The sequence below is a fragment of the Rousettus aegyptiacus genome, unplaced genomic scaffold, assembly GCF_014176215.1.
Source record: "Rousettus aegyptiacus isolate mRouAeg1 unplaced genomic scaffold, mRouAeg1.p scaffold_m13_p_4, whole genome shotgun sequence".
Classification (NCBI taxonomy): domain Eukaryota; kingdom Metazoa; phylum Chordata; class Mammalia; order Chiroptera; family Pteropodidae; genus Rousettus; species Rousettus aegyptiacus.
Genome location: NW_023416307.1, coordinates 142939523 through 142967483, shown reverse-complemented (window position 1 = coordinate 142967483; position 27961 = coordinate 142939523). Strand labels below are relative to the sequence as shown.

Below are 27961 nucleotides of genomic sequence, written 5' to 3'. Positions count from 1 at the left end.
GCAAAAGAGAAAATGAGTTAAAAAAAAACAACATCATTGGCTCTGACAGAACTGGCCCAAAACATAGTGGACCAGGGGTCACACAGACATTTGGTTCTCTCTTATCCTGTCAATAAAACTCAATGGCTAATGAGACCTTCTCTGACATCAACAGTTGGCTGTCCCTTTTTAATGTTTATCCAAATCCAATTTGCCTAATTACTTTAAATATTTTTCATTACTATTTACAGCAGCTCAAGAACTTTTCCTAATTAGGACACTCTAATTAGCAGAATTTTTTGATATCTCTTAGGAAACTCATATGGAGAGTGACTGCCATTATTCTGCATCTGCCTTACAACTAATGTGGAAACAGTCTGCACAGTGCCTGAGATTGCATCACTGGGTTAAATGCTGACACAGTCAGAAATCAGTATTTTACCATATAATCCACTCTCAAGAAAGAGTTGGGAGAATCTTGAGAAAAGGACACGTGTTAGTTTTGACGAAGGAATGAAGAAACTATAAGATTAAGAGTTGATTAGACATACCCAGAAGTATAAAGTTCTGAAATATAAAGTTTTTAGAAAAACCTAGAAAAAGAGAATATGAAACAGAGTATGAGTGTAATAGAAATAAATATTAAATAATTCCAAACTATTACTTTACTTGTAGTGACCCCGTACATGCCACCGAACACTAGATCTCATGTATCCTGGCACCGTTTCTGCTGTCATGTCACTCCACTCTCTTAACTAATGGCACTCCTAAACCCTTCCAGTGTTATTAACTGTCAGATTTCTCCAGACATTATTTTTCTCTTTTGTCCTGTTAATTTTGGAGGCTAACCTTCCTAAACTAAATCTCATATAGTGTTAGTGATCCAAGTGTCCTATTTCTATCAGACATTTTGCATAATTTCTGAACTCTTATGATAAACTCAACAAGTTATTTTAAATATCAAATGCTACATGAGAGTGAAGCAAAATCTAGATATAACCAGGTCTTTAATAAGCATTGCTAGAAAAGATTTTGCAGTGGAATCCTTTTATTTAGTATCTCCCAAATGAAATTCCATGGAAGAAGTGTTCCAAATTTTTTTAAATGGGTATTCCACATACAAAGTCACTGCTGAGTAAACGTTTTAAAAATTATGGAATAACCCAAACTAAAAAGATGTATTTTTTTCCTTGGGACTGAGGGTTCCTTTTTCTCCTTTCCCTCCTTCCTTCTTTACATTCATTATTATTTTTCCCTGCAGGACATCTCAGTCTTTAATCTGCAAATATTTACTGTAAATAAGAATCTATAAGAAGAAAAATATGATTTGCTACATTTCCCAAATTGGTGGACTTTAAAGCTTTTTTTTTTTTTTAAATTATAATATTAACATCTCATGAGACCAAGGAGCATTCTCTAGGATCTAGGGTCAAACGTGGCTTTACTAGAATCACCTGGGACGTTTTAACGAAATACTGATGCCTGAGTTGTACCTACAAATAACCTGGTTTAATTGGCCTGGAGTGCAGCCTGGATATTGGGATATTTAATCCATCCTGTCATTCTAATGTTACAAAACTTTAGTCTACAGTCATGCCATCCCAAAGAAGCCCGATCCTGTCTGATCTTGGAAGCTAAGCAGAGTTGGGCTTGGTTAGTACTTGGATGGGAGACCACCTAAAAAAGATAAGGTGCTGTAGGCATAAAAAATAAAAAATAAGGGATTGTAAGCTGACAAGGTCCTTGCAGTCTGTGAAGTCAACCAAGGGTTGCCTTGCCAAACAAACGAACAAACAAACAAACAAAAACTTTAGATCTGCTATTCTAGGGGTTGTTTTGGAAATGCTGCTTACATATGTTCCCCATATTTCATATAAATGGTGAAAAGATTAATCAAATTTAAGAGATGATTCATCTTGAGTACTCTGAATTTCTCATTCTTCCCTGGAGTTGTATCTTCCATTAAGAACAGAGAGGTAAATCTGAACTAAAAATATATCCCAAAGGAATTGAAATCAGTTGTAAATATATGCACAATAAAATTTCTTCCCAATTCTGCTACGCGAGAGTCTTTCTATAGGCACTAGTCAAAAGAGGGGAGGAGAGAGAGGAGGAGAAAGAGGAGGAGAAAAAAGTACAACTGTTCTCATTAGTGATGAGTCACAGTGAGTCCACAGACATGAAGATCAACCTGCCTGAAATTGGAGACTCAGTCAAAAGCTCTGTTTCTAGCTTTATATATTTTAGAAATACACACAGTGAATAATCAGGATTAGATGCTGCCAGTCACAAAAAGAGCCTTAATGGCCAAGTATAGTGTAATCCTCTTAGCTATGTTAAACACCAGTGGAAAATAAAAAGGAACAATTTAGTCAGTGTCCTAAATACTAGAGGAATTCAAAGGAATTTGCTAGGGAGGAAGGCAGATGCTTGTTGACATGGTGTGATCACGTCTTTGTCTGTATCTATATATCTCTATATACCTATCATATGAGTTTTAGCCCTTTTGAAAATAGAACTTTAACTTGTGACATTAGTAAGACCTCCCTGAAGTAACCATGTAAAAAGACCAGAAGCACCTATAAATTACCGTAGTTACATTTGTAAATAATTTTGGTTCCCTCTTCTCCAGACCAAGAGCTGGGATTAGACTGTCATGAGATAGGTTAGTTTTACCCTACTGATGATGTGTTGTTACCATGGCAATCCTGCTCAGTATGAGAGGAACCACAGTATTTATGTCTTGTCATCCTTTCTGGTTACTGGGAGTGGACTGTGGTGAGGAAGAGGTAATGAAGGGAATTCACTGCAGAAATGAACACAGAAACTGCATTTCCCCATGCTTTAACAAGAATGCATTGGTTGTGTTATCTGCTTTAATATTCATTTTCCTAACACATACAATTAGTGATTATAGAAAAAGGCCTATGAATCCAATGTGCTTTGCTTTGGCTGAGTGGTTGTAGTCCAGTTTGATGAAATTTCTAAGGAAAGGTATTTTAGGAACTGGGCCCTATACATAGATATGCACTTTAGCATCACATGGAATTAGCTCTTCGAATGAACTTGAACTCTAAATGCCTTGGGTGATAAGTGCAAATGCCAGTGACATGACTTTTAAAATAAACAGACACCTTATAAAGTATAAGCTAAGGGCAAAATGATTCAATTGAATTCAGGGAATTAAAAAAACTCTCAAGTCTTGCCTGAACTGGCCAAGTTCAAGACCATTAATCAAACATAATTTCCTAAAAGAATGAAAATAACAGGGGATTTTTATCTGCATGAATGCTAAAAGAATAATAATAAAAAAATTAAAATGGCTGCTTATTTTATATGTATATCCAGTTTTATAACAAGAAAAATAAAGGGGAAAAATATCTCTTTGAGAGTAAGGAATTCAAGAAACTAAAATCCACAGACAAGAAAAATCAAAGAGAAAGGTTTTCAAAAAACGAATTGCTATTTTATCCTTATAAATACTGTTAATCTGCAAAAAAATGTAATGTCATTTAAAAAACATTACTTAAATCCCTTATGGACTGTCAGGATAAATTAGGACCAAAAAAAATGAGAATGTGAGAGAGGAAAAGAGCACATACTTTCCTGCTAGATGAAAGAGTGCCTTGTTTGATCATGGCTGAAAATCCTGGTTAAGGAAAACTGATCCTATGTTCACTGGCTGGCTTCCTTTCTTCAGCAAGCTCTCAATATAATAGTGCATCACTAATGGATTGGGTATGGTGCTTTTCCATTTCATTAATGAAAAGAGCTAAAGGCCATTACTTGTCCTGATTACCATTCACAATGATAATGGGGTACCTGGATGTGTGTCTTCCGGAGAATCTGCAAAAGGCATGCCATGGGCCACTGAAACAGTAATTAAAAAAAAAAAAAATTGAAGCAAAAAAGCTATGTCATTGGGACTGGTATGTTTGCAGTGGTATGCATATGAGGACCTAGGCAATGCAAAGAGTATAAAAGTACTTTCAGAAGTACTTTTATCAATTAGGGAATCAATTAGAAAGATAAATGAATATGATGGCTATTTAGGAAAAACAATTAACAAAATGAAACCTTCCAGATATGTGCTTTGCTAAAGAGTAGTCTTATTTGTAACAAATGTGTTGCGGGTTTCCACCAGTTTTTAAAATTATTTCATGTAAGAATCTTTTGCTAGTAATTTTACTTTCTCCAGATCCTTCTACATTTTTTCCCCGTTCTTCTTTATGAGATTTTCCTGTCTCTTTCAGAAGGCTCTCTACACTTAGCTCATTCAAATTTCCCAACTTCTTGGGAATTCTGTTTTCCTCTTGCTATTTTAATCTTTTGAAGTTAAGTTTAGGATTCTATAGAAAGTACGTCTATCAAATCAGCATTTTTAAATGTAGACATCACTTGTTCAATTAAGAAAGCTTTATCAGACACCTCCTCAGATGCTGCTGGGTAATAAGGTAAATATAAATAGTCTTTGCTCTAAAAAAGTTTTTAGTCTTGACTCTAGAGGGAAAAAAAGGTAATAAAACACAAAATGATGATTCTGTGTGCTAAATGTGATGCTGAAGATATTCCCAGAGACCTAGGGAATAAGAAAAGTGACAACTGTAAGACAAGACAGAAGGATGAGGGAGACTTTCAAGGAGAAAAAAGCATCTGAGGTAGTCCCTGCAAAACAAGCTAGCATTATCAAGTAGAAGAGTGGAGGAAAAAGGATTTTAGACAGAGGTACTATTCTTAGTAATTAGATTTCCACCTATGTAAAGACCCTGGATGCTTGGTCCAATTTCAGAACTAAAAGCAGGTCATTTTGCCTGAAGCACAGAAGTAGTAAGAGATGAGTCTGGCGGAGGAGGTGTGGGAATCATGAAGGGCCTTGCTGCATTGACTAAGGACTGAGAATGATGTTTTTAATGCTGTGGGAGGATTCGATGCAGGTCATGTTTATTTTAGAAAGATAGTTCTGGTTGACTGCAGAGTGAATTGGGGTCAGTTAAAGCTTGATTCAGCGAGACCAGTCAGATGGATGTTGTGATAATCTTGCTAAGGGATGATGGCTATCTAGAGTAACTTTCTGGAGAAAAAACAGTCCTAAATTTTAGTCCTGCTAGAGAAAATTCAGGCATCTGACTAGCTTAGTATTACCTCTGCATTTTGTCTTCCACATTTATTTGGAATAAAAATCATTGTAAAGTCTTTAATTGAGGATGAGTCCTTGTTTAAAAAATGATTTTATTTTAATTAAAAAATTGAACTTTGGTACCATGAGGGATAATAGGAATAGCACAATCCTTGACCTACAAGGCTCCATGGACCCACGATCTAAAAATGAGGTGGTGAGGGATGTATAGGTATCTATCTATACTATCAGGTAGAATACAACAGGTGCTAACAATTGAGACTTTGAGAGTTTTCAAAAGAAAGCTACATCACATCTGGCTGTGATAATCAATACGAGATTCATGGAAAAGATAGATGTTAGAACTAAGTAAGATTCGACCAGCAGAAACCTCAGGTGTGGCAGGGAAGAAATCCCAGGTAGAAAGTCATCATGGGCAAAGGCCAAAAAGAAAGTGCTCACAGCCAAACACATCCAACAAATAATTGTGACCAATGAATGTATAGAATTGTGGAGGGAGACTGTGGGAAAAACAGTTGAAAGAGTAGCTTGTGGATTATACTGTGGCAAGCTTCAAACACAAAGCTTAAGAGTCCTCAATTCTTGCAGCCTTTGAGTTGTGACTCTTGACCGGGAAAATAATACATTAGAAGCCTCTATTTATCTAATTATAACTCACCTTTCTCTCAAAAAGTATTTAAGGCCACTTCCAAAGAATATAAAACATTGTAGTATCAAATAGGTTTGAAAAATGAGTCAAAGGGAAAGAAAGATGAAGTCAGCAAAGCTGATAAAATAAATGTCATTAAAATGTATCGGAGTTAGTTAGCTATGAATTATACGATTCGCCGTGTCCATTAGATAAGAAAATAAACCAGATGCATAGAGGACTATTTCCTTATATGGAGGCAAGAGAGGAACAGACATTCTAATGAACAATAGCTTTAAAGTAAGAAAAGCAAATTTCCAAGGGCTATTTATTACAACACCCTTCAAATGTAAGTAAATGGCACTGTGCCAATGCATACTTCAGGAAAAGCTATTTTTCAGGGAGTTAGTGAGACACAGTTATCCAGGTAAGACAGCTTTCTCAGATTAATCCAGGGATATAATTTAGAATAACCAAGGAGATGGATATACTGTATAATATCCAAATATTTCTCGAAAATGTTGATTTTCTCTTCACCAAGGTTCTGAAAGATACGAATAGTCATGACTTTGGAATTGTTATACTTCTTGACAAGGACTTGGAATGTGGTTTTCTTTGCTGCTAGTTACACATAGGCTCCTATGTTTTAACCAACAACCGAACTTGGCCTTGGATAGGTAGTATCAAATTGAAGAAGCTAAAATAATTTAAGAGAACCCACTCACTTCACACAAAATAAATATCCTGTATTTGGAGGTTAGCTGCAAGAAGCATAAGATTCTTCTCAGAAAAATTTTAGGTCTGCTCTCACACAGAGACCAGTGAACAATCATCACACTGTGGTTCTACAGTATGACATAGCTATAGAATAATATCTCTAAGCTGCCCGCAGCTTTGAGTAGTGTAGCATTTCTGGAATATGCTGGCATGCAAGTTTGAGGGTTGCTATTAGAAAAGATGACTTTAGATGCAGAGATCTAATCTGTACCCTCTTTCTAGCAATAACCATATGATGGATAGTTACCTACTAAGGTAATTTCCAATTGTTATATTAAGACTATATTCTTGCAGATAAAGTTTACAAAGTGTTAATCTCAAAATTTGCTAAGTTACTAATGTGAAGGCTGAGTAAGGGCGAGGTGTTAACATTAGGAAAGCATTGCAATAATAAAATGAAAGGCAACAAGTACCCAATCTGGACTGAGGTTGGAGAATAGAATGGAAAGAAGAGATTCAAAGTATATTGTATAAGCAAAATTTATAAGAAAAAGAAAGTTTGCATATGGGGTAGAGTACCCCAAAATGTCTCTGAGGTTTTAAGCACAACTGCCTGGGAGAAAAATGACTCAACAATTTATGAGATTTTCTATCCTACTCCAAGCTCAATTGAATATTAAATCATATGGTTCTCACCTAAAAAATAAGAGCTATACTCCAAGCCACTGTCAAAGACCAATCTTAACCTCATAGCTACACTTTACTTTCAAAACCTTGGCTTAGAGAAATAATATTAATAGAGGTTGCTTGAACTCTAGGGAAGTCTGCAGAAGAAATTGGATTGGGAGGAAAGATTATGAGACTAAACTGTGGATATAGAGTTTGATCTTCCATGGGGTCAGCCAAAGGTATTGGTGGTTGATGGGGGTCATCTACGAGATTGCTGGAAACACAGGAATGGAACTCAAAACAGAGGACAGAATGAGCAATATAGATTTGGAGGTCATCTGTATGACAGTTAAAACCAAGGAAGCAGACAGGAAGAAAACAAACAAAACAACCCCACAAAGTACTCTTAGACCATCGCCCTGAGAAACAAGATAGAAAGGCTCTATACCTTTTTTAAAGGAAGACAAAGTTATCAATGGATAAATATATACTGAAGAAGATTCATGTGGGATAGAGAGAAATCGATGCTGTAAGACCATCAAAATGGTGAAGACAGATGAAATCAAAAACATGGAAAGAAGGTTTAATGTTGTCAAAATCAGGGCTAAGCCTTTACAAAATACTGGAGGATAGGAAGAGAGGGAGAATGAAGAAATAGACATTTGAAGCAAAGAGAAAACATTGCAGGCTATTAGATTAGTTTTGGTATCCATTTTCTCATAAAGGAGAAAGTAGTCATTTTCTGAGCATAAATAGCAGGACTCATGCTGGAACGTGAGAAGATCAAAACGTTTAAAACAGCCAAACGAACATAAATCTAAGTGAAGGTCCAGCTTGGCTTTTAAAGAAGCAAACTGTACAGGAACTTCCTTACTGGTTGGTTGAGATCATTACATGAAACAAACCAATCCACATAAAGCACTAGCACAGCAACTTGACATAGCATGTTTCGTGTACATAAAATCATCTTGCATTCATAGTATATTCCATACACACTCAATGCATGTGATGAATAAAATACATTTTGACCTATCTCATGTTCATATTTACATTTGGTCAAGGCAATTTAATATTTAGTTATATTTTTTTCAAGCAATATTAAATATCATCCTTTAGTTAAGAAAAGGATTTATGGAAATCTTTCAAATTATCTTTAATTAGCTGGTAGTTATTAGAAAGGTCATAGAATTCTCAATTAAACAATTTTAAGAGGTTATCAACATTTATCAGACAAGAACACTTGATAACTGTGGCGAATAAAAGACAGAGACAAGGACATTTTGCAAACCTAGAAAGAAACAGCTCCTTTTTCTGTCTAAGGTGAGTGGCTACTGTCATTTTTACCAATGATAACTCTAGCTTGGCTTTGTTCCTCTCACCTACTAGACAATACTTATTAAGACAACCAATTATTCAACCTTCCCTCACTTCCTGATAGCACCCAGTGTAAACTACACTGTCACTTCCTTAAGCCCATTCCAAAGTTACACTGTTCAAGCTCAAATGCTATAATAAGACTCCCCCAAATTTTTCTTAGATGCTTCATGGTTCACCTGATGTAACTGGTTCCTTGTTTCTGTAAGCTAATTTTGTTTGCCTATAGTTGGCTAGTAGGCTTTAACCTTCCAGAACAAGTATCTTAAAAATCACAACAATTTTTTTTTAACTAACTCTACATATTTACTTTGCTGAAATAATTGCTCAATTATGAATGAAATTCCCATTTCCTAAGTCTAGAGTCATATGTTTTCCCAGATTTGAGTCTCTTGAGCAGACTGCTGGACTCAGAGCAGGCACATAAAATAATTAAATTTACGACTTCCTTAAGGGGGCCTACAATCCATTACTCTGAATCCAACATGGTTTTGCTGCCAAATGAAATATGTCCATTGCATGTAAATTAAAGGGCGTGACGGGTTTACAATTTTTTCAAATTTTGTTTCCATTTTTAAGGAAACTTGACGTGAAGTGATTCTAGTTTTGATATGTAGTATCTGGGTCAGGTCAATCAATATTTTATCAAAGCTAAATCACAATGAGGACACAAAAGTGCATGGTTCAGAAAAGTGAAAGTAAAAAATCATGGTGTGATAAGAAATACTATGTTGTTCGTGGTATATTCTACATTATTAAAATGAATAAAGTTGGTGTTAGGAAAGAAGAATAAGTGATATCTTCGGTGGCAATGGACTTTGTAACAATATCATTGTTATTTTGTAAGGAATAAGTATTTTGTGATCAGCAGCTTGGGGAAACAAATTATCTCCAACAGCAGGAGTTTTATACATACACTCACACACATACAAATCAATGTGTAACTATTCAACTTGTGGAAGTTAAATGATATAAAATGTAATTAAAGTATATTATTTATGATCCAAATTTCAAATGTGTTATATCAAGTCCATAAACCACAAGAGACTAGAAGTCTCAGTTAAATAAACTGAGAAGGTTTGATTGTTTCAACTGCTGCATGCAAGAAACAGGATATACTATTCAAAATGTGACTTCGATATGAAAAACTTTAAAAGCAGCAGTCAATTGGTTGTGGAGATGCACCTTCTGGTAGGTGGCTAATAAAGTCACATAAAATTAAGAGTGACTTTACGGAATCACTCAAGGATTTTATGCCACTTCTTTAAAGAGATAAACTCCTTTTAATTCTGCCTTAACTGCTCTAATGTTGAGATATAATGAATGAAAGTGGAGAAAATTTTAGAGGTCATCGCTTCTATCACTACCACCAATATAATCACCACAATCATAATTATCATCTGTTTATTAATATGTCCATGTTTTCCTGCTATATAAATATTTCCTAAAATTGTGTATATTTAACGACTATGCTATTTAAATTTTAGCAAATTATACAAGCTTCAGAGCAACGTGTCAAAAAGTTTAGAAAAAAGAAATTAAAGATCTATATGATAACCATTTCATGCATTCTCTTCTATTTTCTTTCCACGTGCATGTTTTAGGACTAAATATCATGACTGCTCAACTTTGCCATCTTTTTCCATTTTCCATTAATATTATTTTTCATGTTGTTTAAAAAACTTTATAATTTATTTACTATATTAATTCAGCTAATAGTATTATAATTGTTCAGCCAATAGAAAAGCTATGAAATGAACTCCCTTAGTATTTCTTCTATTTTCAGATTTGGGTTTGGAAAGTATTTTAAAACACTATTTTGGTTAAGTCACTCTATCATGGCAAAAATAAGGTTAGTGGTACTTCAAAATTCCTAACACGGTTCCCTGAATGTGGAGAAATAAAGATGGAAGCAAATCTCAGTTATTTAATATCTATTATGAGTCAAACACTTACTAAGTACTTTAGATATGACTCAATTAATCCTTATATTTGTACACATATAGAGGTGCTAATGCATTAGGAAAGAAAAAGGAAGCTTCAGAAAATTTAAGTTGTTGTCATTGTTAAATTAATTATTAAATAGTGGGACCAAGAATCACATATATGCTCTTGACTTTAAAAGCCATTTCCAATTATTGTACCATACCTATTCTTATTCAGAATTGTTTGTGTATAAATAAATAAAAACATTCCCTGCCTGCGAATTTTTAGATCAGATCAACTCATAATCACAATCATCTTTCATCTTATCTTTCCACTGAGACTTTATAAGCACATGAACTTCCCTGAGCCCATTAGCATTTTTTTCATTTCTTTCCCATAAGAATTACAGCTTTTGTTCTTCCAAACTGAATTTGTGCAGGGTTTACAAAATTAAGTACTATATTAAAAAGCGCAATTAAAAACACCAGCAAATCGCTGAACAGTTGAGAGTAGTGGAGGGAACGTGCTACTAGGAACATTAGTAGTGTATTACATCTGACTCCGACTCTCCTGATAACCAAGGCCAAAAGGGAAAAAAGATTACACTATGTATTTTACATTTTCAGTTCAAAAGAAGTATATCTGTTTATCTGTAGAGAGATACTTGCCTAGGCTTTGAACTCAAGGAGTAATTCATCATTTGCTTCTTCGCATAAGGGACATTGGGCAAACTAATGTACAATACTTTCACTGTGGCATCCTCGAAAAAGCAGTAACATTTAAGTGTTTGTCATATATCACCTGTCTAAAAATGAAGAGGCTAAAATATTAAATTTTAACTCCGAGAAAGCATTTCTATAGTGACATGCAAACTTAGGTTCAGGTATTTTGTGTTCTGATAAACTAATTTGACATAGAGTCCAGAGAAACGTTAGCATGTCTGTCAGTCGGTATCTGTCCAGTATTAGATGTCTCAAGCATGCCTTTGACAAATGCTGAACCATAATCAATTCATGGTTGGGTTCTCTGATGGGACCCTCAAGGGCCCACTTTGTACTGTTGGTTAAAAAGGGAACCACACGCCAGTCCGTACCAGATGTGCTGATTTCTGCATATGCAATTAGCTTCCTTTAAAATCCACTGTTGTCTTGAAAATGTTCTCTTCCTGCTGTTGCTATTTTATATATATATATATATATATATATATATATATATCTCCTGCCATTTAGATGACTGAGGTACTAAGTGACCCTGTATGCAATTGCAGTGGTGTGCTCTAAGCCTGTTGCTGCCACTCACTGAGGGATTCGGCCACAAGAAGACAGAATTTGGAATGCTGCCTTTCCATTCGATATGTGTGCTGCATCACCAAGTCAAATTTTGCCCTGGCTTCGCCACAAAAAAAGCAGTCATATCTCCAGCCATTCCAGGCCTGCCCTATGCAGTTTGGTCTTTATACAAAAGCAGGAAAGCTTCCCTTCGCCTTCTGAATGCAAAACAGAACACACGACTCAGAGAAGCAGTAACCTGGGGTGGGGGTGGGGGTCGGGGTACAGAATAAGCAGCACTGATAGATCAAGAATAACTTCACTGGATACTAATCAACCACACAGCAATAGCAATATCAGTTCAGGCAGTATGACAAAGATGTCAAATATATTTTTACTATAAGTCTATAGGGATAATGTATCGCTCACCTTTTCTCTGAATTTCTAAAAATTTAGAATTCTAAAGGCTGCCAAGAGGATATTGAGCAAAATATATATTTGATTTTCCTGGCTGATATTCCCCTGTTGCTGGTACATACAAATAAATCCCAGAAAACTAATATATGATGAGCATGTAAAAAATAGAATATACTTAAAGTGTTTTAACACATTAGTAATATAACCACTTATGATGTACAAATTAAGACACTGAGAACTGTCTCAATCTTCATCTCAATCTCCCACCTCTGCTTTTCTGACATTTCATCTGCATTTCATGAAATAAAAAAAAAAACAAAAACGTAAAAAATTCTGACTTTAAAGGAAAAGCATTTCATGCTTAGTATAAAGAATTTCAGTAATATTTAATTTAGAATGCTCATGAAAATAAATCGATTAGAGCAGGGTTGGGCAAACTAGAGTCGGAGGCCAAATTCAGTTTGCTACCTTTCTTCTTCTTCTTCTTCTTTTTTTTTTTTAATAAATAAAACTTTATTGGAACATAGCCATACTCATCCATTTACACACAGTCTGTAGCTGCTTTCACCCTATAAGGCAGAGTCAAATGTAGTGATGACATAGACTGCATGGCCAGCAAAACCTAAAATATTTTCTATCTGGACCTTAACAACAACAAAAAATTTGCTGGATTAGAAGATAGGCATAGGATTTTGTATCCTCCTAGCCCAACCTCTCCCCAATCCCTCCGCCCCCAAAGAATTGGGCTAAATAACAGTGATGTTTATATGTCAGAACATTCTACTTGCTTAAGCCCCCTTTGGTTGTCACTGCTTGAATAGAGCAATAAAAATTGTGGTCCCACAGGAAAAGTTTTCAAGACTGCTTTATAATCTAGGGAACAGTGTAAATGTACCAGCAGAAACCTAATAACGGCAAACACAAGCCTATTTGTTAAATGCTTGTACAAATATTCTATACAAAGTCCCATTCTGTGTTTTATGACAGTTCTTCATAATCTTGTCCTCTGTTAGAGTTTATGTTCTTTGAAGGCAAGGAATGTAGCTCTTATTTCATACCATCTAGGCTTGGTTTCTTGTAGCACTGTAGGAGCTCAGTGAATATTAGTTGAAAGAATGAACAATAAGTAGAACAAAGTCTCTCTTATTAGAACTTAGTGAAAAGAGAAAAATCAATTAATTAGTACACTTAAAACTGCAATTTTGTAATCAAAGTAGATGCACAGTATTTGAGCAAAGAAATGAAACTGATTTTCATGAATGTCTTATGGGAACACTTATAACTCTGTGTCAGATCTTTTACAGTAAATACAATTTAATAGCTAATTGTTGCTAATTGGAGGTACTAATGGACCTAATTTTTAATTATGAAATGGAAATCATTTGTAATTAGCTTATGGTATCCATAAAAACAGATGTTGTTTAGAGCTTGAAAAATAGTTTTGTTTTTTGAAGTAGCTTAACCACCCCCTCATCCAAACTATGGGATAGTTTTATAAAGCAATTCCTACCCAACAAGAGGCAGTATAAAGATAGGCTCAAAATCAAATATTTGGTAGAACATTACCAATTCCAAATTATTAATGAGGCTTTCCAAGGCAAACTGATGTTACTGACTAGCAAAACAATATGGAAAAACACATACTATTTTTAACAGTGAACTTTGATTTAATTTGAGAAAGCACCTCTGTGAAGGACTTTATTTTTATTTTTCCCTCCCAGCTTTATTGAAATATAATCAACAGTTGCTCATATTTACATTGTACAATTTAATTATAATTGGCATACAATAATGTTAGTTTCAGTTGTACAGCACAGTTATTAAATATCTATATAACTCATGAAATGGGTATCCCACTAAATCTAGTACCTCTTTCCCCTTACATATTTTTTACAACATTGTTGACTATTTTCCTTATGCTACACTTTATATCTTCATGACTATTTTGTATCTATCCATTTGTACTTCTTAATCCTTTTGCCCTTTTGTAAGATCCCCCCAAAACCCCTATCCCATCTAGCAGCCCTCAAAATAGTCTCTATGTTTATGAGTTTGTTTTTGTTGTTGTTGATTTTGTTCTTTAGATTCCATGAGTATGTGAAATTATGCAATATTTGTCCATCTCTGGCTGATTTACTTCATTCAATGCATTATCCTCTAGGTCCATCACAGCAATATCTTTTTCCACCCCCTTCCTTTTAGTCTGTGTGTCTTTTAATCTAAAGTGAGTTTATTGTAGGCAACATATATATAGGGATCTTGTTTTCATATCCATTTAGCCACCCTCTCTATTGATTAGAGCACTTAACTCTTTTCCATTTGAGGTACTTGATGATAGATATATAGTTATTACCATTCTTTATTCATGTTTCAGATATATGTTTTTCCTTCTTAAAGAAGTCCCTCCAATAATTCCTGTAATACCTGCTTGGTTTTGATGAATTCCTTTAGCTTATTTTTTTCTGGTAGCTTTTTATCTGTCTGAAGGACTTCATTTTTACAACATAACTTCCTGGCTAGAAATCTAACACTTAGGGATTTCATATTCAACCACATTACTGAAACTATATTGTAATTTATGTTTCACTTTTTCTTTGAAACCTTGTGAAGTAGTAATGATAATATTGACTGTTTTCAACCTATTTTAGCTGCTGTGTAGAAGGATATAGCAGAAAATGAATATATGTTTCAGAAGTTCCACGGGTCCCTGTCATGCATTTTTGGGGGTACTTTTTTCAGTTTCATTTTTTTCTAAACACAGATTCAAATTCTGAACTCTAAGGTTTTTAGAAAAGGTGAATAACTTTTGGTTCTACTTTTGCTCTTTGTTGATAGTCTTTCGCTTGATTTCCTGATGAAGCTCAAAGCAACTGAGACAAAAATTTGACAATGAATTATCTGTAGTTTTCATATATGCCTCATAAAATACAACTATAAATAGGATAAAAATGATGTTTTTAAGCAATTTTTTTAAATTTGCTTAAAATAGGAAGATCTTTTAAAGAGTTATAATTGTTATGGAAAAGAAACACTAAAAAGAGAATAGATTCCTGATTTTTCTTAAAAATGTAGATGTGAAGCCAACCTTCTGTTCTTTGTTCCTGAAATAGGTATAATTGGATAAGATGTAGCAGAGACTTCAATAAGGAGAGGTGACTGCAGTCAAATAAATAGAAGACTCTTATTTCACAAACTTCAGCCACTTTCTTTTGGATAGTGCCCTTATTGCCTCAGCTCCATTTTTTTTCTGATTATTATTATTCAATATATTCGCCGTTTGACTATTTACCTTAGACTTCCTAAGCAAGTATCTCTTAGGCCATATGTTTGATAAACTTACAAATTTACATTAAAGTAACTATGCAGCTGCTGAAGTAAAAATAAAAAGTTTGGGCCTTCTACTACTAAATTAATTGTATGGTGATATACAATTCACGCCCTAAAAAACATTGATGTGATACACTTTTTGGCCTTTAATTAAATCTATATTTCAAGGGTTCTGGAAAGAAATTCATTTTTGAAATTCTGAGAGAAAAAATTTTCATTATCTTTGTTACATGATTGAGAACTATGTTCTTTTAGTGACTCTCTAATTTGGAACATTCTTCCTGATGATTAGTCGACAATTTATTAATATCAAAAACCAAATAAAACAAAACAAAATCCATACATATAAAAATACCACATTTAAATAGCAGCTTTTTATGTTCCTATTGCTTGATTTCCTTAACCTCTGTCATGTCAAGTCCCTTTTGGCCACCTGCTCTCCTGATCTTGACGTTGCTGAGAAGTAGTTCATTATTCAAAATCTTAAATTCCAGTATTCTACTTCTGACCAGTTCATACATCTCATAGAGACTGCTAGTCTCTATTTTCCCTCTTCTTCCCTCTTTCCCAACCTCTATTGCTCTCTTTTCTCTTTCTGTTCATCTTGAAAATTATAGTTCATTGCTCAATCACTCTTTTGCCAATATTATCATTACACATTGTCTTTTTTCTCACTCCACTCAATAAAACTTTAACCTTGGACTAATACACCTGTCTGCCTTTCTGGCTTCTGATCACTACTGGGGAAAATCAAAAATCCTCACAGATTGGAATCACAAAAATCTATAGTCTCTAACTTCACATTGATCCCTCAGTGGTGCCCTTCAAACTTTCTACGTATTGCCACTTGGCTTTCTCATCACAGTTTTCTCTTTAAGTCCCTTACCAGACTGTGTTCCATTCACTCTCAGAAGATGTCACTAAATGCTTCACATAAAAACAAATAGTATTCATTACGTGAGAAATCCTTTGGCTTCCTGTTCCATTTACAAACTACATGCACAGATGTCATCCCTTTCCCCTATCCTCCTACATTCCAGAAGCAGTGTCTGGCTTCCTGGATAACTTTGTTCTATCAGTCATCTCCTTTATAATTTACATCTTCAAACTTTATAACTCTTTCTGGGCTTCTTCCTATCATGATCAAATAGTTCCCATCTTAAAAAAAAAAATCAGTAAATCAGTCAGTTCCATTCTCCATTTGTTTTCTGTTATTATCTTTTATACTCCTCTTGAAAACCAAATTTGTTGTTTCTGGCATTTGCTATATCCACTTCCTTACAGGACAATCACTGTCTTTGCCCTTACCTTTAGAACTGCACCATCAAATTGACTAGTGACCTGTGTAACTAAATCCAATGGCTTCTTTTCAGGGCACGTCTTACTAAACAAGCCTCTCTCGAAATACTCTCTTGCTTTGGCCTCTTTCGAAACCTCACATTGTTGGTTTTCCTTCTATGTCTATAGTTCTCTTTTCTAATCTTTATTTTAGGTTCCTTTTCTTTGGCCGTTTTTATTATCAAGGATCTGCTTACTTCACTCTAAGCACACTATTTGGGTGGCATGACTTAGAGCCATGGTAACTCCAAAATCCACCTCTGGCGAAGAGCTGTCTTCTGAGCTCCAGATATACACATCCAAATATTTATTATTTCCATTTTGGGTGCCTCGGAAACACCTCAAACTCAACACGTACAACACTGAACTCAGCCTCTTTCCTGTCAAACTTGATTCTCTTTCCTCTGGTTTAGATCCCAGCAAGTGACTTCTCAGGCCATTGAGTCGCTAAGAACTTAAAAGCTACCTTTAACTCTTCTCTCTCCTTCTATCCTGATATCCAATCAGCTACTAAGTCCTGTGTTTTCTACCTCCCTAACATGTCATGAATTTGTCTATTCACCATCCCGATTTCCACAACTTGAGCACATGCCAACTTGATTTCATGCTTAAATTCTCAACTTCTGGTTCCCATTTTTTAGTTTTGTCTCTCTCCATTGTATTCTCCCCCCCTATACCCAGAGTGGTCATGTCATTCTCCAACTTAAAACTTTAGAGTACGTCTATTGCCATCTGGATAAAGTTCAAGTTACCATATCTGTTGATAGTGGTCCAGCTTATTTCTCTAGACTGTTTTCTACTTCCCATCTCTATTTATTTATGCATCCTTACCCTGTTGAACCATCTGCAGTTCCCTGAATTTGCCATACCCTGCTGCCTCCTTGGTCTGCCTCCTTTTCCCCTCCAACTTATTTTTCACTTGGTTAATTCCTATGTGTCCTTATGTTTTATTTAAATGTTTTTTCCACTTTCTCTGACTTCTCCTACTGTATGACAGTAGGTTTTCCTTTGTACCATCATAGCATCTGGTAAAAAGAATGATTAATATAGTTGTTACTAATCACATTTGAACACTTATTTAATGTAAGACCTGTTTGAAGCAGGTTATATAGCTTTACTTACTTAATTCTCATAATAATTTTATTAGGTAATTATTATTAATTTCTCAGTTAAATAATCTAAGCTATAGAGAAGTTAAATAATTTTCCCAAGGGTCTACAACTCATAAGTTACATAAGCAGATTCTGAATGCAGGCATCTTATTGGAGAGTTTAAAACTAAAACATCTTATATTTTATTTGTCCTTATGGAAGCACATATGACACTGTGGTGTAATCACCTTTTGTACATAACTTTCTAAGTGGATCCTAGGTTCTTAGAGAGAAGTTGTATCCCTAGCACCCAACACAGTGATTGCCACATAGTATGTTCCCAATAAATATTATTTGAATAAGTAAAAAAAATAAGGTGACATGTGACTCAAAGAGGAAAGAGTGTTACAGTCGGATTAACCATAGCCCAGTCTCAGTGTCCACCGTTTCAACATTTTGTCCCAAGAATAACAAATGATTTGCTGTCATCTAAGCACCTCGCATTGTTTATTGTCTCCAAGAATTTACATTTCTTGTCCCACTTGATTCATGTCCCTTTCCCACTCTTGTCCAACGGGTAAACTCCTATTTTTCCATCCAAATCCAGCACAGAATTCATTTTATTCCTGAGAGTTTCTGACCTTTTTAGATTTTACATACTTTATACACTTAAACGACAATAGCCACAACATTGTTAGATGATATATTTTTTTTAACCAATGGTCTTTCACATTCATCTGTATATGCTCAGTAATTGAATGTAGTGCCTAACACTCAGAGATGTTAAAAAATGTTTGACAATAAATGTTTGACATATTTATTCAATAAATTAGGTTGGGTTATGTCTTTGTAGAGTACCAGGCAGATGTCTTGAACTCTGATACATTTTGACAACTTAATTGGATCCTATAGTGGGAACCAACTAAATATTCTAAAAAATATTGGAATACTTTTGCCTGCTTCACTTCTCGATTTGGTCAACAGCTGGGCAACAGATATGTCATTTTTTGAAAGTCACTCAAGTTGTGCCCACCAGACAATTAACACCATTTTAGGAAGCCAAGTCTATTTTCATTTAGAAGTAGATCAAAGAGGCAAGGAAAGCTGTGTAAATTTATAAAATGTCAAACCACCAGTTAAATTTTATCAGAGGAAAACAACTGTAAATCATCCAAAATATTCTTTTTCTTGTCACTTCTAGATCAGTCCTTTCCTTGCTGGGATCTTAACATTTTATTATTATTATTATTATTATTATTATTATTAACAATATCACAGCTGGGTTTTCTAACTGTTCTCTGTAATTACTGTTCCTTGCTCAAGCACACACAAAACTGCCAGATTACTCTCTTCAAAGCACTCCTTTGATCAAGTAATTTTCCTGCTCAAGAACTTGCAATGGTACCTGTCTGTGGAATTAGGTAGGAATTCGAAGGCTAGATTTGCTGCCAGATATTCTGCCTCAATGATATGTGTAGAGTCTGACCGATGGCTGATATCTAGTCAGTGCTTTTGATGTTTTCATTGCTTTTTTCATTATGTTCTGGAAACTAAAATCGGGAAACTTAGTTGAAGCAAAGTTCCAATTTGTGTCTTTTCTTATTATTAATATTGGTGAATTATTAAGAGTAGATGCCTCTCGTTAAACAGACACCACGTGTTAAACAAAGTAAAGGCTATATACATTAAACGAAAGACCTTCCTGAGGGTCCCGCATCCTTACTAAAAACAGGAATGTTACGATATGACAGGTAATACACTTTGGAGAAAGATAAGTGATGTTTTACTTAATGAAAATTTATAGAGCTCTCGTAGAGGGCTGAAGTAGCTTCACAGCTGAAAGCTAACTCATTGTTTCACGATTAAACTTGTAAAACGCATATTCATCCATGAGCATAATTAAACAAGTCCAGGAGACATGAGAAAAGGATTACCCTTCAGACGCTGGTCAAGCAAACCGGGTGGCCAAGAACACGATGTTCTCTGCTTGAAAACCACCGTCCCAGTTGCCAGACTCTACTGCCTGATGGGCCCTTTCAACTCTACTTCTGGCCTTCATCTCTTGCTCTGCTTCTCCAATGCCCTTCTTGGTTTGGATTTTATGTTCTCATCATTTAACACATCAAAGGATCAAAGAATTCAAAGCTTTTCATGCTGCCAGTATTTTATTTAGTTAAAAAGTCAACAAAAAATGAAAAATTGTGCCCATTTTACTCTTTGCAAGAAAGTGAAATTCAAAGTTAAGATGAAAGCACAAGAAAATCTGTGCAATTCAAAATGAAAACCCACCTTTTCAGATACTTGTACCCTATTATAAACTGCATCACCAAATTTAAATTCTGCTCATTAAAATCCCTAAGATGCTAATGTATTATCAAATCAATCTCTGCCACTTTGTTGTACCAATGGAACATTGGCAGCTTCTCTTTCAATATCCAAAATACCATTTTGGGGATGAATTTGAAGTTTTGATTCATTCAACATACAATTATATTGAGCACCTACTATGGGGTCAGACACTATGTTGGGTGCTGAGCAAGCAAAATGGGATGATTTTCTGATTTCAGAAGAATTCTGGTCTCTAAAGCAGTGCTTCTCAAACTACTTTTTTTAAAAAAAAATTAATCTATGCCCTTTTTTGATAAATATAAACATCCTCCGACTTCCCAGAAATTCTACTGAACCCTTCTAACACCGAGAATTACTGATACACAGAACATAGACTCTATTTTCTGTGTATCTTTCACAGACCAAATGTATTTCAGCTTTTATGTTTTATTTCAAAAGCAACATATTTATTTTCTAGATACAAAACTTGATTAGAATATTAAATATGCTTTTTTTGAACCATGCCAAGCCCACCCTACCCCTCACCCCTTGTCTTGCAACTGAACTTCAATTTCCTTGCAGCCAGCCCTGTTGAGAATCACTGCTTTAAAGAGTTGTGGAGAAAACCAGGCAACCTCCATCTCTCCCCTCCAATCAAGTCTTAAAGGAATTAGAATTTTCCTACCTGACACAACAGCTGGTGGAGTATCATAATCCTGTCTTGGGACTGAATCTTTGAATGAAAAGAGCATGAGAAAGAATGCAATGAAGTACAAAAGAAAATAAAATAGAATTTTAGCTCTAAAACTTGGAAGTGCCCACTGTATGTCATATGGTTGCCTAAGCCCCCTGCCTTCAAGCTCTTAAGGAACTATGACCCCTAGTTTACAGTTGATACAATAGTCCCCGTTACCGCCACATTGGGCACACTATTAGAACCCACGTGATCTGTGATCTGTGAGGACAGTACAGTCTGTCCCAGAGCATTGTCATCTTCCGCTGTCTGTCATAATTTTGGTCCCTTTCTTGGGGAATCAATGTGAAATTTGTACCGTCTCTGACTGACACAAAAATTCTATAAGGCAGCCCATCTGGAAGGGGCCCAGAGCACAATATGAAACAAAGTTCTGGAAGTACAAATAAAGAATGGAAAATTTAAATGAGATAAATGAAAAATTTGCACATTCCCATACTCTATGGGGGCTGATGCATTCTGATCACTCAGTTCCGGCTCTGATCCCAGTGGTTGTCAGTCAAGGCCAAGTTGCTTTGTGTGCTGGAATTATGAGAGTAGAGATAAATAGAACAGAATCTATTCAACAGATGATTGTTGTCTTTTTCCAAAGTGCCATAACATTGGAGGTGGCAAATAGCACGGAGAGATTAATTAAACTCCGTGGCATCTGTTTCAAAATTTGGGGTTATGTGGGACCATATTTATCTGCTTTTTTTTGTTGTTGTTTTAAATGAAACAGTGGCTTTAACTTTACTCAATTCTTTTAGCCAGAGATCTAACAAAGAAAAGTGGGACATGGCCTATGGCCTAAGTACCCCCTTTTAAAAATGAAAAGTTCTAATCTAGCCCCAGCTCCCCTCAAAGGAGTATACCATGTGGAAGGACCCGTTATTGCTCTCATTCAAATAAACTGCCAAAGCATGGTTTAATAGATGTTCAGTGTGACCCTTATTTCATTTATGTGATCATTATTTCATTTAAAAAAACTAAAACCTCAAAACTTCATTTTCCCACCTATTTGCAAACTTAATTTGAACAATCACAAACTTTTCCATTTAATCTCCTTGCCACAATGGACAATGTTAATTACTCTCTCATGAGAAGAAAGATTAAAATTTCAACATTGCAAGGCACTTTAACCAGCAAAAGCAAACACTGATCAAAGATTCAAAAGCAAATAAACCTTAGGCATGAATTATTTTGCTTCTTGCAACAGATAAGTGAACTAGTGAGATGATTATAATCCCCCAAACTAGAATAAGTTGAATAATTTTCAAAGGGTCTCCAAATAGTTTATTAATAATGGTAGTAATTCCTAGTACCTCTTTTAAAAACTGCAATTACATATTACTAGAAACAAACAGAAAGTTAATTTTAAGGCCATGTCACTGGTCATTTTCCAAAAATATATTTGTAACATTTAAAAATAAATAATAAAAGTAAATTGTGCTTATTGTTGAATACTTGGAGAATGTAGAAAAGTATAATGATTAGCCTAGAAATTATTCTTATTCACATCACCTAGAAATAACCACATTTGTTTTGTATTTCTTACAGCCTTATTTCATAATTTTTTTTCACATTGATACTGTACTCCACATATGCAAATTTACATCCTGCTCTTTTGATTTAAGATTATAAATGATCATTTTTCTATTTATTTTAAACTCTTTTATAACTTCATGCTGTGTTTATTCTGGATGGCTTATGGATGGCTTATTATTTATTTAATCATCTTTTTCATAGTCTAAAGAACACTGCATTGAACACTTTTGAGGTATAAAAGTTTTTCTGCTATTTTAGAATATTTCCACAGAATAGTTTCTAAAACTAAAACTGGTTGCTTGGTCAGTCAGTAGAGCTGTTTTGAAGTGTCTTGACTGGCCACCTTGTTATCCAACTGACACTTTTTTAAACTTAGATTCCTATTATCTCGTATCAGTGATTGAGCATGTTTATTTCCTTACATCTTCATCGGCAATGTGTATTTCTTTTATAACTTTATTTAATGGGTTATGTGTGTCTGTGTATTTGATTAAATGACTATTTCTTTCATTATTACTTTTTTCTTTTTTTTGGTGTTCTATATTATCCTTTATCAACTATATGCATTCTTTGGCATTTTATCTATTGGAGTTTTGTATTTTGTTGCTAATTTATTTGAACTCAGAATCTATTTTTATACAGGAAAAACTTAATATCTGCAAATAAACTTTTATATTAGACTTTCACTTAATGACTATTTATTTTTTGTTTATAAGACTACATTCAAAGTTCATTTATCTTACGATAAGACTAAACAAATAAAAAATCTATTCCCTTTTATCTTTATTTTCTGTCTTGTATTTGACCATTTTTAATTAACCGATATTTTTTCCTGAAAAATAAAAACATATTTAAAGTGATATATTTGCTACCATTTATGAATTTGTTATACTATTTCCTAATCATGAGTCCATTTAACATTATTTTACTTTTTATCAATCTCAGTCCTAATATTTATATTCACAACTAATAATTGAAAAAAAATTCTTTAAGCAAAATGAATAATTTAGGATTTTTGCCTGACACCATCAGAATTTTCGAGTAAAATAGGAGAAATAGTGTGACTGAAAAATGTTAGAGAACTATGGTGAACAAATGGGGTACAATTACAAGATTATCTTTGAGAGTGGCTATGGTTATACCATGGGAATCCAATGATGTCATGTATAACCAGTGATTGGAGAACACAAACAGAACTGCAGATAGGAAGCCTGCAGAACAAAAACTTTATTTCTTTCAACAGATTCCGGTGACATTGTAAGCCACTGGTGACTACCAACTGAACAAATGAAAAGGAGATAAGAAACTTGTAAAACAAGATTGTCATGCAATTTGGCGGTTCTCATAACACAGTAAAATCCCCAGTGGTTTCTGCTAAAGCTTACAATAGAGTGATAAGAAATTATGATAACAAGGCTTTGGTTCTACCCAGGGACTCTTGTAACAAAAAAATTAAACAAAAGCAGAAAAGCTAGAAAATTCTTCAAGGTCAGCAGAGCCCTGGAATAAAACAATTACACAGCTTGCATAAAATTTATTTCTTTGAAAGCCTACAGATTCTTTCCAGTTTAAAAATAGGTAGAGAATTGAACAATAAATATTTGAGGTGGCAAATGGTAGAGAAAGTTTAATTAAACTACATGGTATCCATTTCAAAACTTGGGGTTTTAGGGAACCAAATATATCTGATTTTATGAAGATGAAAAAGAGGCTTTGGCTCAATATACTTCCTTTTCCCAGGGATCTTAGAAAGGAAAGTGGGACTTGGCCTGTGGCTTAATACCTCTCTTCTAAAAATGAAAAATTCTAATCTCGGTCCAACTCCCCATTAGCCCTGACCACTGCCTACTTTGGATTATTCACTGGATCTCTCTCTGCTCTGCCCTTAGAACCTAGGTATTTCTGGAGTTGAAGTTTCTGTTAATCTTGACTGGTCACTGCTTATACCTTGCAGTGTAGAACTTCAGTGAGCTTAGATATTTGTAAGCCTCTGAAAAGTTACTAGTAGGAGAGAGACATGCTCAGAAAATTTTAGATTGACTGGCTGGGCAACATAATGGATAATGGATTGGAGCAAATTGAGATAAGAAGCAGGAAGAACAGTTAGGAGACTATTATCATTAATCAAACGAGGCCCAGGAAGAATATCTAGAAATGTGAAGGAAGGGATGTATTTGACAAATGTCTATGAGACAAAATTGGTGGGACTTGAAAAGTAATTTTATCTTTTGGTGAGAGAGAAGGAAAGTCTAGACTGAGATCTAGTTGTAGCATTTGGCTACGTGGGTAAATGGTCATGGGATTGACTTAAGAAGAAATGAAAAGCAGGAATGTATAAGAGGACAGGGGTCAGTGGGAAAGAAGCTTGGGGAAGCTAATGAGATTAGTTTGGGTCATGCTGACTGAGATGTCAGAGTGAGGTGTACATGGATGGCATAGTTAGCAAGTAGTTAGATAAATCGGTCTAAAATTTTAAGATGAGGTAAGCATTTAGGAGTCTTTGGCATAGCAAGCAGAGTTCGAAATCATGAAAATGGATGAGACTGCTTAAGGAAATCATGTTAAAGAAAAGAAGAAGCAATGGCTAGAGAGGTTAGAGGAGAACTAGGAAAACTCTGGGCAGGAGTCACAGTCTGAGAGTTTTTAGGACAAACTAGGTGCAACATTCAAATACAAACATTTTCTGTTAAATCCAAATATTTAGCTTATCTTAAAAAACTGGAAGCTGAGGCCACTCTAGGTCTGTATGCCCATGTCATGATAGCTACCTGGAGTTGAGCAGTAGCTGTCCTCTTTAGACAAAGCATCATGTTCCAGGCAGCCAAAGGCCCCATCTCTCCTTACTGTTCATCCAACAATCAGGCAGAGATGTTTAGTATTGCATTAAAAATGCCTTTAACTTAAAATACAATCTCTAAAATCATGTATACTTATAATATATGACATAGGTAATTATAGACCAAATTAAACTTTATATTTCTAGGGATTTTTGCTTGAGGTCAATCAACTTTATTCATTAATGCAACTTGGCTGGCCTCTACACACTTTTGGGTTTACAATCCTGGAAGAATATATTAGATGGTAAGGAAGTGGAAACTTGAAAGAGATGCTATACGAAATGAAATAGAGCAGGCCAGTGAATTGTGCTGTGGATTTGATAGTTTCCTACATCCCTTTGGGTGACCTGGATGAGGTCCCCACCCGTATGAAGCCACTAGAGGTAGGGGAGTAAGGACAGCTCATTTGATAAGCATCTAGTACTAGGTGTCACACATTCTATTAGGCATGTCACACATATCATTCCATTTAACACTGGCAACTCTCCTGGGATGTAAATATTATTTTTTTTTGCACTTTGTGAAAGAGGAAATACAAGTTCAGAGGTTAAAGAACCTGTCTAAACATGCATAGTTAATAAGGGGCCAAGCCAGGCTTTGAAGCTGAGTTTGATTCCAGCGCCCACTGTTCCTTCCATGACAACAGGCCACCTTCCAAGCAATGATAAAGTACTTGAAAAGGTGCAATAGGTGGAAAAATTTGGTAGCTACTCCAGATGCCAGTCAAAAATTCATGTAAAATGAATCTATGATGGCATATTAAAGTATAAGAGCGACAGTTGAAGAAAAATGTATAACAATATTGTTACACTACACATAATGATATTTTTTTGACTAATTCAACAAAGTAATACTGTTTTCCCACTGTCTTTCCAGAATCTTATGAAATTTTGAACCTTTGTAAAACAACAATTTATAAAAATCTTATACCTAAGCATTATTTAGTACAAATTTGAAGGGAGAAAAGAATGAAAAAAAAGCTAGAGAAAAATTGGTACTAAAAATAAGCCACATGCTTAGAACATTTGCTCTCTAAGGAAAAAAGGGGAGTATAAATCATTATTGAATGATTTGGTTATTACCAGCGGGGTAAAAATCATGGTCTTGTATAACAGTGTTCTTGTTGAAAATGTTTAAATACTAATTGTAATATATGTTATTGATCAATAACTATTATAATTCTGAATCTGTTCTATATATTTTAGCTTATTTTTCAATTCCCTAAAGTATTCAGTCATATTCTCAATTAAACTTAGCTCTTATATTTTTTCAAGTTTGCAAATTTGAACTTCAGGAAGTCTGCTGGCTTTGCTTTTGATTCAAAGGAATAGGATTTATAAAGTGTTTCTTGTTAAACTTTGCATTATAACTCCCTCTTTTATCAGATTCCAGATTGTCAAATAATAAAATTGTAATACTTCACTTACTGATAATTTATACTCCCTTAAGAAAATTAAAGCTAGTATGAAGGAAAATTCATAGCGGGCCCATGAGAAACTTCAGGTCCCTCCAATACTATTCTTGGGGTCTGTTTTGTTAGTAAATGAACAAAGTGGCAACGAATAATCCTAATACATTGCTAAAAGCTCTAGAAATATCTTCAAATTCTATCTCCCTGGTGAAAATCTGCTGTACCACAGGATAGAGTTAAATGTCATTTTAGACATGACTTTTAAAAGTCTAGGTCAGAGACCTAAGAAATCATTTGACCCAGCGTAAACCTTCAGATAAGTAAAGTATCATCAATTGCATTTTATAGGTTCAGCAACTGAGGCCTCAGAGATAAGTACTTCATTTACATTAATAAAACTAGATTTCTTTATTGAAACAAAGTGACTCCCTCCATTAGTTTATGAACTTTCTTCCTATTTAGAACAGATTATTGAGGCCTCAATGGATATGCTCGAAACTTATTATAATCCAAAAAGCCCAAGTCAACATCTATGTGGCAAGCAAACAATTGCTTTAATGTAAAATTTCCAATATATAGCTTATGTACATAGTATATATAGATACTTGGAGATGATGCTAGCATAATTATAAAGAATCATATAAATGGTGACTCTGAGACATGTGAGGCTTAAAAACATGGAGGCATATAGACAAAGGGGCCCCATATATCATCATATTCAACACTTCAACTAGGGAGAGGGGGAAATTAAGACTGGAAGATATTGTTTTCCCTAGGACAGATAGAAACAGCAGGGCTCAATCAAGATTTTAATCTAGAATTTCCAACTCCTAGTACACTGCTCTTTCTATGATACTTAAGCTGCCTCAGTCAGAACAAAGTAGATTTTTTTTTCTTTCTACATCTTTAAAAATCACAAAATTATCTGCATTAAAATTTATAAAAAATAAAAACTTATCAATGGTGTCACATGAGAGGTTGACTTTGATGTTTTTCATTGTTCTCTATAATGGTAATTAACAAAGCTGTAGTATTCCAGATTGTATCAGACATTTACCCTCCTGACTATTTGGGGAATTGTCTTTGAATAGATTTTTAATAAACAAAGTTTTGTTTATGATTTCAAATGCCTTAGTTGTAAAATCTAGGTTGCAATAGGCATTTTTTTAATAGATTTTTTTCCCTAAGGAAAAATAATGGCTAGTCAAAAGTAGCCTGACCTATAAAAAAAGA

General features: G+C 34.6%; 1 protein-coding gene across 11 annotated transcripts in view; it reads right to left on the bottom strand.

Annotated features, from left to right (window-relative positions):
* RBMS3 (RNA binding motif single stranded interacting protein 3) overlaps window positions 1-27961 on the bottom strand; it is a 1178968-nt gene that overhangs the window by 35186 nt on the left and 1115821 nt on the right. For 9 of the 11 annotated variants that reach the window (XM_036219807.1, XM_036219806.1, XM_036219804.1 and 6 more), the window contains one exon: window positions 20885-20932. The exons of the other annotated variants lie outside the window; for them this stretch is intronic. In XM_036219807.1, the coding sequence (XP_036075700.1) occupies window positions 20885-20932 (48 nt within the window). The remainder of the gene's footprint in view (window positions 1-20884; window positions 20933-27961) is intronic. 11 annotated transcript variants of the gene reach the window in all.